Source organism: Sparus aurata, chromosome 24, assembly GCF_900880675.1.
Source record: "Sparus aurata chromosome 24, fSpaAur1.1, whole genome shotgun sequence".
NCBI classification, from domain to species: Eukaryota; Metazoa; Chordata; class Actinopteri; order Spariformes; family Sparidae; genus Sparus; species Sparus aurata.
In genome coordinates, this window is record NC_044210.1 from 21,075,678 (window position 1) to 21,088,223 (window position 12,546).

Consider the following 12,546-nt stretch of genomic DNA (forward strand, 5'->3'; position numbering starts at 1 on the left):
TAACTTCCAAAACTGGCCCCTAGTTGGCGTACTCAAAGATGAGCAAAAATGCTAAACACACTTACACACTTCATTTCTTAAAATTGTGATGTTTCAGTACATTGGAGATTTTTGGTCTGGGAGCATGTTAGGGGGGTCTAGAACACTGTAGAGAGCTCAGAAAAATGAGGACGTCAAAAATGTCCTCATTTTTCCAAGTGTCCTGATAGTGAAGGTGTGTTATCATAAAATTGTCCTGATTTGTCATGAAAACAAGTACACACACACATACACACACACAAACACACACACACACACATACACATACACACACACAGAAACACACACACACAGAAACACACAAACACACACACGCACGCACACACAGAAACACACAAACACACACATACACACACACAGAAACACACAAACACACACACAGTTGTTAATGTTTTTACTACATATTAAATGTTCTTCATTTTTACAGCATATAACATGTTTTTAACTTTAAGAGATACAAAATAATATTAATAATAATAGTGTGTGTGTGTGTGTTTCTCTGTGTGTGTGTCTGTGTGTGTGTGTGTGTGTGTTTCTCTGTGTGTGTGTCTGTGTGTGTGTGTGTGTGTGAGGTCACCCTCTCTGATGGCGGTGAACGGGACGCCCTCCTCCGTCTTCATCCGAATCACCTTCAGCGCCACCAGCTGCCCGTTGATCCTCGACAGCAGAGGGAGGAGCTAAAGTTAGCATGCTAACGACGTTAGCCTGTTGAAGTGGGCGGAGTCTCACTGACCTGCTGATGCCTTTGTAGACGGACGCGTACGCTCCCTCGCCAAGTTTCTCCAGACTGACGTACGAGTGGGCCGCTCCGAACTGAAGACCTGGTTTCTGAGCAGAGGACACACAACAGGTCACACATATTCAGGATCAGGTTTAGTTCAGGACCAGGTTTAGTTCAGGACCAGGATCAGGTTTAGTTCAGGACCAGGATCAGGTTTAGTTCAGGTTTAAGTTTAGTTCAGGTTTAGTTAAGGTTTATGTCAGGACCAGGTTTAATTCAGGTTCAGGTTTAGTTCAGGACCAGGTTTAGTTCAGGTTCAGGTTTAGTTCATGTTCAGGTTTAGTTCAGGACCAGGTTTAGTTCAGGTTCAGGTTTAGTTCATGTTCAGGTTTAGTTCAGGACCAGGTTTAGTTCATGTTCAGGTTTAGTTCAGGACCAGGTTTAGTTCATGTTCAGGTTTAGTTCAGGACCAGGTTTAGTTCATGTTCAGGTCTAGTTCAGGACCAGGTTTAGTTCATGTTCAGGTTTAGTTCAGGACCAGGTTTAGTTCATGTTCAGGTTTAGTTCAGGTTTAGTTCAGGACCAGGTTTAGTTCAGGTTCAGGTTTAGTTCAGGTTCAGGTTTAGTTCAAGTTCAGGTTTAGTTCAGGACCAGGTTTAGTTCAGGTTTAGTTCAGGACCAGGTTTAGTTCAGGTTCAGGTTTAGTTCAGGACCAGGTAAAGTTCAGGACCAGGTTTAGTTCAGGTTCAGGTTTAGTTCAGGACCAGGTAAAGTTCAGGACCAGGTTTAGTTCAGGTTTAGTTCAGGACCAGGTTTAGTTCAGGACCAGGTAAAGTTCAGGACCAGGTTTAGTTCAGGTTTAGTTCAGGACCAGGTTTAGTTCAGGTTCAGGTTTAGTTCAGGTTCAGGTTTAGTTCAGGTTCAGGTTTAGTTCAGGTTCAGGTTTAGTTCAGGTTTAGTTCAGGTTCAGGTTTAGCTCAGGACCAGGTTTAGTTCAGGTTCAGGTTTAGCTCAGGACCAGGTTTAGTTCAGGTTCAGGTTTAGTTCAGGACCAGGTTTAGTTCAGGTTTAGCTCAGGACCAGGTTTAGTTCAGGTTCAGGTTTAGTTCAGGACCAGGTTTAGTTCAGGTTTAGTTCAGGTTCAGGTTTAGTTCAGGTTCAGGTTTAGTTCAGGTTTAGTTCAGGTTCAGGTTTAGTTCAGGTTCAGGTTTAGTTCAGGACCAGGTAAAGTTCAGGACCAGGTTTTGTTCAGGTTTAGTTCAGGACCAGGTAAAGTTCAGGTTTAGTCCAGGTTCAGGTTCAGGTTTAGTTCAGGTTCAGGTTTAGTTCAGGACCATGTTTAGTTCAGGTTCAGGTTTAGTTCAGGACCAGGTAAAGTTCAGGTTTAGTCCAGGTTCCGGTTCAGGTTTAGTCCAGGTTCAGGTTTAGAACAAACAGACTGTAAAATGACTTTCTCTGACCCAGGTGAGGTGGTCTTGGTTCTGGTCCTGGCAGTTGTTTCCTCCCAGCGGGTCGCTGTTGCTGCGTCCTCGCTGCCCTCGAGTCCTCCGGACCTGCAGGGTGTGGAACCAGTGAGGCGGGGGTCCGGAGGGGGGCGAGCCCGGACACTGTAAAAAATTACAATCATGGATACACTGTAAAAAGTGACGACTACAAATACACTGTAAAAAGTGACGACTACAAATACACTGTAAAAAGTGACGACTACAAATACACTGTAAAAAGTGACGACTACAAATACACTGTAAAAAGTTACCATCAACAGGTACACCTTTGTAAAACATGTCCCAGCAGCACATTTATAACCTGTTAACACACTGTAAAAAAATAACAACACCATTGTCTGAAAAACAGGGAACATGATGACAATGTCAACCCAACACTGCTAAAAGTAGCAACAGTTACAGTTACTCAGACAGGAGTACAGTTACTCTGACAGGAGTACAGTTACTCAGACAGGAGTACAGTTACTCTGACAGGAGTACAGTTACTCTGACAGGAGTACAGTTACTCAGACAGGAGTACAGTTACTCAGACAGGAGTACAGTTACTCTGACAGGAGTACAGTTACTCTGACAGGAGTACAGTTACTCAGACAGGAGTACAGTTACTCAGACAGGAGTACAGTTACTCAGACAGGAGTACAGTTACTCAGACAGGAGTACAGTTAGTCTGACAGGAGTACAGTTACTCAGACAGGAGTACAGTTACTCTGACAGGAGTACAGTTAGTCTGACAGGAGGACAGTTACTCTGACAGGAGTACAGTTACTCTGACAGGAGTACAGTTAGTCTGACAGGAGTACAGTTACTCTGACAGGAGTACAGTTACTCAGACAGGAGTACAGTTAGTCTGACAGGAGTACAGTTACTCTGACAGGAGTACATTTACTCAGACAGGAGTACATTTACTCAGACAGGAGTACAGTTACTCAGACAGGAGTACAGTTACTCAGACAGGAGTACAGTTAGTCTGACAGGAGTACAGTTACTCAGACAGGAGTACAGTTACTCAGACAGGAGTACAGTTACTCAGACAGGAGTACAGTTAGTCTGACAGGAGTACAGTTACTCAGACAGGAGTACAGTTACTCTGACAGGAGTACAGTTAGTCTGACAGGAGTACAGTTACTCTGACAGGAGTACAGTTACTCAGACAGGAGTACAGTTAGTCTGACAGGAGTACAGTTACTCTGACAGGAGTACAGTTACTCAGACAGGAGTACAGTTACTCTGACAGGAGTACAGTTACTCAGACAGGAGTACAGTTAGTCTGACAGGAGTACAGTTACTCTGACAGGAGTACAGTTACTCAGACAGGAGTACATTTACTCAGACAGGAGTACAGTTACTCTGACAGGAGTACAGTTACTCAGACAGGAGTACAGTTACTCAGACAGGAGTACAGTTAGTCTGACAGGAGTACAGTTACTCAGACAGGAGTACAGTTACTCTGACAGGAGTACAGTTAGTCTGACAGGAGGACAGTTACTCTGACAGGAGTACAGTTACTCTGACAGGAGTACAGTTAGTCTGACAGGAGTACAGTTACTCAGACAGGAGTACAGTTAGTCTGACAGGAGTACAGTTACTCTGACAGGAGTACAGTTACTCAGACAGGAGTACAGTTACTCAGACAGGAGTACAGTTAGTCTGACAGGAGTACAGTTACTAAGACAGGAGTACAGTTAGTCAGACAGGAGTACAGTTACTCAGACAGGAGTACAGTTACTCAGACAGGAGTACAGTTACTCTGACAGGAGTACAGTTAGTCTGACAGGAGTACAGTTACTCTGACAGGAGTACAGTTACTCAGACAGGAGTACAGTTACTCAGACAGGAGTACAGTTAGTCTGACAGGAGTACAGTTACTCAGACAGGAGTACAGTTAGTCAGACAGGAGTACAGTTACTCAGACAGGAGTACAGTTACTCTGACAGGAGTACAGTTAGTCTGACAGGAGTACAGTTAGTCTGACAGGAGTACAGTTACTCAGACAGGAGTACAGTTAGTCTGACAGGAGTACAGTTACTCTGACAGGAGTACAGTTAGTCTGACAGGAGTACAGTTACTCAGACAGGAGTACAGTTACTCTGACAGGAGTACAGTTAGTCTGACAGGAGTACAGTTAGTCTGACAGGAGTACAGTTAGTCTGACAGGAGTACAGTTACTCAGACAGGAGTACAGTTACTCTGACAGGAGTACAGTTACTCCATCAGTACTGGTGGTTGTTGGTTAAATACCTCAGCAGGCGGGAGGGAAGTTGAACTCCGGCTCTTTCTGAAGCTGAACTCCTCCATCTTCACCTCCTCCTCATCTTCTGCTTCTTCTTCTTCCTCCCTCCTCCCCTTCTCCTCCTCCTCCTCTTCCTCACCACAGCAGCACCTCCTTACCCACCACCCGGCCTCCCTCAGCCACCGGGATAAGTCCTCCATCTTTTCTTCTTCTTTACTCTTCTTCTTCCTCCTCGTCTCTCTCTCATATGACTCACATGTTCAGGACGAGCAAACAGGGTCCCATGACTGTGTGTGTGTGTGTGTGTGTGTGTGTGTGTGTGTGTGTGCTGCCCTCTAGTGGTCACGGTCAGAACCTGCAGAACTGACATAACCGACAGAAGACCCACTGTAAGAAATAAAGGTTACAAAGGTCAAAGGTTCATTTATTACAACAACTGACACAGTTAAAATAAGTTGCTGTGCTGTCAGGGAGTCACATGACACATGACTCACTGTATCTAAACCAATCAGTGATGACCAGGAGACACACTGTAAAAATAACAACTGTAACTTTGCATCACCAAGAAATACACCGTAAAAAATTAAAAGAATAGATACACTACCAGAAATGTAAATTATGTTTATACTGTAAGAATTGTAACAAGGGGCACACTGTAAAAATATGATTCATGGACACACAAGAAAATGAGCAGAGACAACCAGGACATACACTGTAAAAAATGACAACGTTTTATAATAACTTTTTATTTTGTTGTTTAACACTTTGGTTAGTTTTCACGTTTCATCTGTTCTGTTGACTCAGGTACTGGAGGTCTGGATCCACCTGCAGCTTCACCTCGCTCTCATCATCTTCAGACGTCCTGAGCTCTGTCGGAGACGAACACTCAGCTTCCTGTTGATCTGGAGGACGTGTGGTGACCGAGCGTGACCACCGGAGGGCAGTAAGTACTCTGATTACTTCTCTGTCAAACACTCCAGCTGCTGTGAGGACTTCACATCACATCTTCTCCAGATGTTTCACAGAAACATGAGGTGAGTTTAAGTTCTTTAAGTTCCTCAGAATCTAAAGCTATCAGAGGCTAAACAAGAAGTCTGCAGCTGATTAAAGAGACAGTTTGAAGAAATGTTTCTCTGTCAGCTGTGACGGCTGGTCAGACTCTCTGTGGATCAGGAAACATGACAGACTGGTTTCTGTCCTGATAAACTTCTTTAATAATATATTTACCACCAGCCTCTGGACTTTATTTCAAATTCAAATAATATTCAGCACACATTTAAAAAACTCTGTCAGTGATTCAACAAGTAACAGGAAAGAGGACTTCAGTTTCTCTGATCTGTCCGGAGTGAGCCCTCGTCACAAACACAACGTTAAAGGATCTCTGACAAACCGATATGTTCGACGCTGTGGTTTTACTACGATCGATAAATCTCATGACGACCAAACAACAAGGATTTTAATATTTAACGACCCACCAAACAGTCGACCCTAACCCAGCTAAAGAACGTCTAAAGAACGTCTGAAGAATGTTTTTCCTTTGAATCAAAATTCAGGTTTTGATGACGTCACATTGATTTTAAAACTTTAAGTTCTTACTTTTCTGTCAGCTGACAACATCAGACTGAGACGTTCCTCTGTTCTCCTCACACACACATACACACACATACACACACTCACACACCCACACACACACACACACACACATACACACAACACACACTCACACACACTCACACTCACACACACACTCACACACCCACACATACACACACCCATTCACACACACACACACACACACACACACACACACACGCACTCACACACACACACACACACACACACGCACACACACTCACACACACACACACACACACACACACACACACACGCACTCACACACACTCACACTCACACACACGTACACACACACTCACACTCACACACACTCACACTCACACCCACTCACACTCACACCCACACATACACACACCCATTCACACACACACACACACACACACCCATTCACACACACACACACACACGCACTCACACACGCACTCACACACACACACACACACACACACGCACTCACACTCACACTCACACATACACACACACATACACACACACACACACACTCACACTCACACACATACACACACACACACACACACACTCACACTCACACACACTCACACACACACACACTCACACTCACACACACACACTCACACACACACACACACACACACACACACACACACACACTGGTCCCATGTGATCTGCTCAATGACTTCCTGTCTTCTGCTGCTGTTGGACTCAGATGAAAACAGCCTCTTTTGTTCCCGACTGTTACAATACTGGGAGCTCTGGTCCACACGCTGCTTCCCAGGGAACAATGTCACACACACGCACACACACACACACACACACACACACACACTCGTCCAAAGTGATTTTCTGAGTGTGTGTTGACTGAATCTTCATCGTCGAATCGTCGATGTTCAGTAACTCATCAGTGTGTCCTGATGTGATTACTGATCGTCCACAGCGTTCGACCTGCTGTGATGGCGACTCGCCTTCGTGGCTCCTGAGCCGTGAAGATAAAACGTTTTCTGACTTGGTGTAATTAACGACTTTATTTTTGTTCTCGGAGCTGTTTCTCTTGGATGGCGAGGCTCTGCTGGAGATCAGCTTTGATTTATTTCCTTCCTGTTTCACTGGCAGCGGTTTTAATGAGCTGTTCCACGCGGAGCGGCCTGTTGTGACCCAGTGTGGGAACATTTAGACAGAACACAGAACCTGACTTCAGTTAATGAAGCTCGTTAAGGTCTCGAGTCCGTCTCTTCAGTTCACTGTCTCACTGATGTTCGCTGTACAACAACATCACCGTCAAATTACTACCGTCATTATTAAACGCTGATAAAGATTAAAATCACAATAAACTCAGACACATTGCTGTGAAAATACGGTGTTATGATGTGAACTATCATGTTGATACTGTAAGATAATCTGGAGTTACTGTAAATGAACACATGTACAGTAACTTACTGTAATATCACAGCAATGTTTGTGTTTTCATGATAACCCAACCTGTTAGCCTGTTAGCCTGTTAGCCTGTTTTCAGCCTATTAGCAACATGTTACAGTTTTTCTCAATTGTTTACACACAGAAACTGGTACTTGAGACACAATGACCACAACATGTAACTGATGCAGCAGCATCCTGAACCAGTTCTGCTAAACTACAAGCACAATTCCTGCTTTACACTCAAACTGCAGTTCTAAAACACACTTTTTTCAAAACACTACACACAATTCTCTGCATTTGGCACAATTTTCATAAAGAAAATCTCTTGCTTTCACAAAGAAAACTCTGTCATTCAAAATTCTAAAGTGAATTGTCCTACTATGCACACTGACTCATCACATGGGCAAACACCTGGACACCTTCACAACACACTCATTCCACCAGAGCAGCTCAGGTACGTTGTCATTTGGGACAACGTAAGTTTCCACTGGGCTGCTCTGGTTGGTAACTGGTTCACTGCCCAACCACGCTTTACCTCCCTCCATATTCTCCATTCCTCAATCCTATTGAGAATTTTTTGTAAAGTGTATGACCGAAATCCACAAATCCACAAATGTGTATACCCCTTCTCCAAGCTATGGAAGATGCCTGTGGATATATAGCAGTTGGTGCTTTTCATGGCTGGATTCACCGTGCTAGGTGATGTTTCTCTTGCTGCTTGGCCGGGAAAACATTGCGTGTGATGTGGATGAGGTGCTGTGGCCAGACAGAAACAGAGGAGAGCATGCTGCACAGTTTGTTTGTTTGTTTGTTTGTTTGTTTTTTACTGTAACTGTGTACAGTAAATTCTTCTGTTGTTTTGTAGGTAGACCGTATATTGTTGTATATGCACTTTGTGTTGGTTGAGATGTACACTGTGTACATTGTTTTTGTGGGAAAAATAAAATATATCTGTTACCGTGTATTTGTGTGTTCTGAGTATAAAAACAATATTCTCAAATATTTTACATCACACTTCTGTATGTACTGACTGTAGTAAGTGTAACTGAACAAAAAAGGCCTAAGTCATTATGATGAATGAAGAAGAAGTGTTTTCCATTCATCATAGTGTTTTACACTGAGCACATCAGTGTTCAGCTGGTTCTTATAACTGTCTATTCATTTGATGGTTTGTGTGTCATTTGAAAACAAAATACCATTTTGAGAAGAAATAACATTGTTTTGAATGTAAAGTTTAATTTTGCAGGAGAATTGAGGGTTTTGCCCGTTGTGTGTGTGTGATTTTTGATTTGTGTGTAGAGTTCTGAGAGCATGAGGCATGCTTTCAGAAAATGTGTGTAAACAATCGAGAAAAACTGTAATTGAATGTATGTTTCTGGGTCCGAACTACAGTGTTTCACTGTAACGTACCACTTTACTCCATCCAGCCCCCATCAGAACTTCACCAGAACTTTTATACAACATACTGCTCTAAATTACATCAAGGCTTAATGTTATGCATCATTAGGGGCGTGGCCTCTTTGAGTGACAGGTAGCTGTCATCACTGATCTTCACCTGTCTTGGTGTCTGTGGAGATTCTGAGTCTTTGTCTCTGTGTGGTAAACTGGACTGACAGACGGGAGGGGAGGGACGGACTCCGGTGTTTTGGACTAACGAGCGACTGTGTTGGTGTTGGCGCTGCCAAGATGGCGACTCCAGGGCCATCGACTGTGAGCTTCATGTTATTACTCGTCATTACGAAGCAGGAACACATTTAGTCCCATCAAAGGGAACCGAAGTGTTGTGAGAACAACGACCCTCTGAACTGGGTGAAGTCGGGTTATCTGTCCTCTGATTGGTGATCGACAAGCAGGAGGAATATTTCTGAGTACAGCTGCAGGCGGTTGATGTTCTCTGCAGGTCTGTCAGTGTTGGCACGGCGAGCTGAGGTGGTCCGCTTCCTGTCTGTTCTGAATGGGTCCGCTCTATTGTCCCAAGAAGGAAAAGAGCGATTAGGGAGAAGCTGGTGGGCGGTTCTGTTTGTGGTACGGTAAGTTAATGCATCGCTGCCAGGACCTGATTAGATTTTATGTACAGCCGCATTGACAGCACAAGGAAACATTTCCTGTTGGCAGAACCACAGAAGAAGACAAATAGTTATGATCCGTCAGAAAAGCAGACATTACAGGACCGCTTCAGAATCAGCACCAGCCTGCAGGGTCAATGTGGATCATCATCTTTATTGTTACTGTGATTCTGTTCAGTTACAGCTCGTAGATTTTTACTGTAACTACTCTTTTATATCAATTCTTACTGATTCAAGTTCAGTTCTTATTTATAAGCCGTCAGAGGGGGCGGAGCTCCATCTCCGTGGTTACCATGGTGGACTGATGTGGCTCCAGCTGCTGGATGGAGGCAGATAGTCAGATTATGGTGGTGCTGGTGGTGGTGTGGGGGGGTTATAATGAGTGTATTGTGGAGCAGAACAAAGGAAGCTCTCAGCCTTTATTTATCCAGGGAAGAGCTCCGAGCAGCCAATCAGACGGGACGTAGGGTGCAGATGTGAGCGGTGGAGGTGAGTCGCCTGCACGACAATCCTGTTCCACGCTGTTAACATACGACCGGCGAGCAGAGCGACGTTTGAAGCATCATTAATAATGAGGATCAATCACCAAAAAACAACCAGACTTCACTTTGTTTTCATGCATTTTTATTCTGCTTGTCTTTACAATCACCTGCTGAGGAGAATCTCAAACGTTACATCATCGCTCTGCTGCGTCTGATTGAACACAAAGTGGTTTCACATCATCTCTCTGAACATTAAACACATCATGTCTGTTGTAAAGCTGCTCAAACATCAACTTAGTACAAAACAAGAGTGATGCTGGTTTGTGTCCAGAACCAGAAGTGGATTACAGTCGGGTCGTCTCCTGCAGACAGAACAGGAAGCAGCAGCACGTTTGTCTCTTTGGATTTAAACACTGAAAAGCTGAATGATTGAAAGTGACGTCAGGAGGCTGAAAGTCTCCAAGTGTCCAACGACAATAAACTGTCAAGATGGATTCTGGGAAATGATGTTTTTATTTGTTTTACTGCTCCAGAGTCTAAAAGTAACAGTCAGCGAGAGAACTTCAGTGAAAATGTTCTTTTCTCAGTGAAGTTCTGAACCAGAGGAAATGTTCTTTAAATCTTCTGAGAAAACAAACCAACGATTCAGCTTCACATTCTTTTTCTCTTCATCCAGATCAACAAGATTTAGAGTTTATTAAATAAGGATCTTCAAATCCAGTTTTGTTATATTTTCTAATTTCTATTTAAAACTCTGATTCAGAACTTCATACAGAAAACAAGCCGATTTATTTCAGGTGAAACTGTTCAGAAACACAAATCCTGAAAAGTCTGAGTTTTAGGAAACGAGTATACAGCTTATTAAAAAGGCTCAGTGTCTTCATGTGGTTCTGAATGGGAGACACAAAGTCTGAAGTAAAACTCTGATTCAGAACTTCACACAGAAAAAAGCCTGTTTCATTGCAAACACACTGTCTTTTGTAACTTTTGGACTTGGGAGCAGCAGAACTCACCAGACCGACCGACCGACTCACTGGACAGAATTAAACAACATGTGGAAACAGGCTCTGAGTCAGCCCCCCGTCTCAGACGTACTCAGACCTGGTCCTGAAGGGGGCCGGTCCAGGGTGCACCCTCACCAGCGGGATGGGGGCGACAGGTGCCTGACAGTTTTCCGTCTGCACACACAAACAGGAAGTCAGCAGCAGACTTCCGGCCGTCAGGTGAAGAACTCCGGCCGTCCAGCCGCAGAACAGAGCGTCCCCGAACTCCCAGCGCGGCACCACCTCCGGCAACGACTCGTCGAAGAAGCGCAGCACCGTCAGGTGGGCGATGTAGGAGACCGGGATGAGCCCCAGGACCCCGGCTGCCAGGCTCAGCGCCCCCCCTGCTGTCTTCATGGCCCTCTTGCAGCGCTGGTCCTGGCAGCTGTTGACCATGTGCATGCCGGGGATGGCCAGCAGGAGTCCCAGCAGCCCGGTGGCCACTGTCACGCACATGAGGATCCGGGCCAGCTTGATGTCCGGCGGCAGGCCCAGGAGGCTGTCGTAGGGCCGGCACTCGAGCGCCCCGTGGTCCTGGACCACGCAGGTCTCCCACAGGCCCAGCTCGTAGCTCTCTGTGGGCAGCAGGTCGGTGGACAGGGTCAGCCAGGTGGACATCAGGGTGGTGGACAGCGAGCAGAGCCAGGCCGCCACCGCCAAAAACACCCCCGACAGCTCCAGAGCGTGGGTACTTGGGTCCATGATGGCGCCGCTCACAGTCTCTGGATCCACGGGTCTCCTGGTGCTCCCACTCTTTACCTCCCTGCCTCCCTAACGGGGGGAGGGCTCCTCACCGGGACATGACTCCTTCCAGGGAATATCCTGAGCGGGCTGGCAGCACCAGAGGAAACCCTTCATACATCCAGCGCTTTGAGAGGAGACCTGTGTCCCTGCCAGGCCTCGGCCCGCCCCCCCCCGCACTCAACCGGAGCCAGTGATTGGCCGGCGCTGAGACAACAGCATCATTCAGCGAGGTCGCCTGCACGCAGGATGTCGTTGAAACGCAGACAGGATGTTATCAATGCACACATCTCTCTGTTTGAAGTTAATGGCATCACTCGCGCTGCTTCCCTGCTTTGTGTGGCCCCCGGCCCCCGCAGAGGCCCCGCCCCCTCGCCCCACAGGGGCCCCGCCACCCGCCGTGTCACCGGGCAAACCCAATAAACACAGACGGGTTTACACCACGTCTGCTGGGCTTTGTTCTGGACAAACAGGAAGAGTTTAACCTTTACATCCAGGCAACACACAGTCAACACAACTTTATTGTTCAGGTGTCACAACGACAATATCTGTTTCTGATTCAACACAACTTTATTATCTACAAATATCTATATATTTAATTCAAGATTAAAATCCTGTTCATTCACCCATCAGAGGCTTTAACCTGCAGCCTGACATGTGATGGAGGAAAGTGTTTGGATCAATTATCA

At 45.5% G+C, this 12,546-nt stretch overlaps 2 protein-coding genes across 2 annotated transcripts; both read right to left on the reverse strand.

The window, feature by feature from the left end:
- Positions 1 to 137: 137 nt before the first annotated feature.
- Positions 138 to 4,771, reverse strand: LOC115576548 (cyclin-dependent kinase 15-like). The gene is made up of 5 exons (XM_030409077.1): positions 4,504 to 4,771; positions 2,221 to 2,367; positions 773 to 867; positions 617 to 696; positions 138 to 145 (listed from the first exon to the last, which is right to left on the reverse strand). Exons 1-5 carry the CDS (start codon positions 4,693 to 4,695, stop codon positions 138 to 140), a joined length of 522 nt encoding a protein of 173 aa, XP_030264937.1. The 5' UTR covers positions 4,696 to 4,771.
- A 5,441-nt stretch (positions 4,772 to 10,212) lies between these two features.
- On the reverse strand, positions 10,213 to 12,142 carry LOC115576684 (putative claudin-24). Its single transcript, XM_030409272.1, has one exon. The coding sequence runs from the start codon at positions 11,816 to 11,818 to the stop codon at positions 11,159 to 11,161; it is 660 nt and encodes a 219-aa protein (XP_030265132.1). The 5' UTR covers positions 11,819 to 12,142; the 3' UTR covers positions 10,213 to 11,158.
- Positions 12,143 to 12,546: the final 404 nt, after the last annotated feature.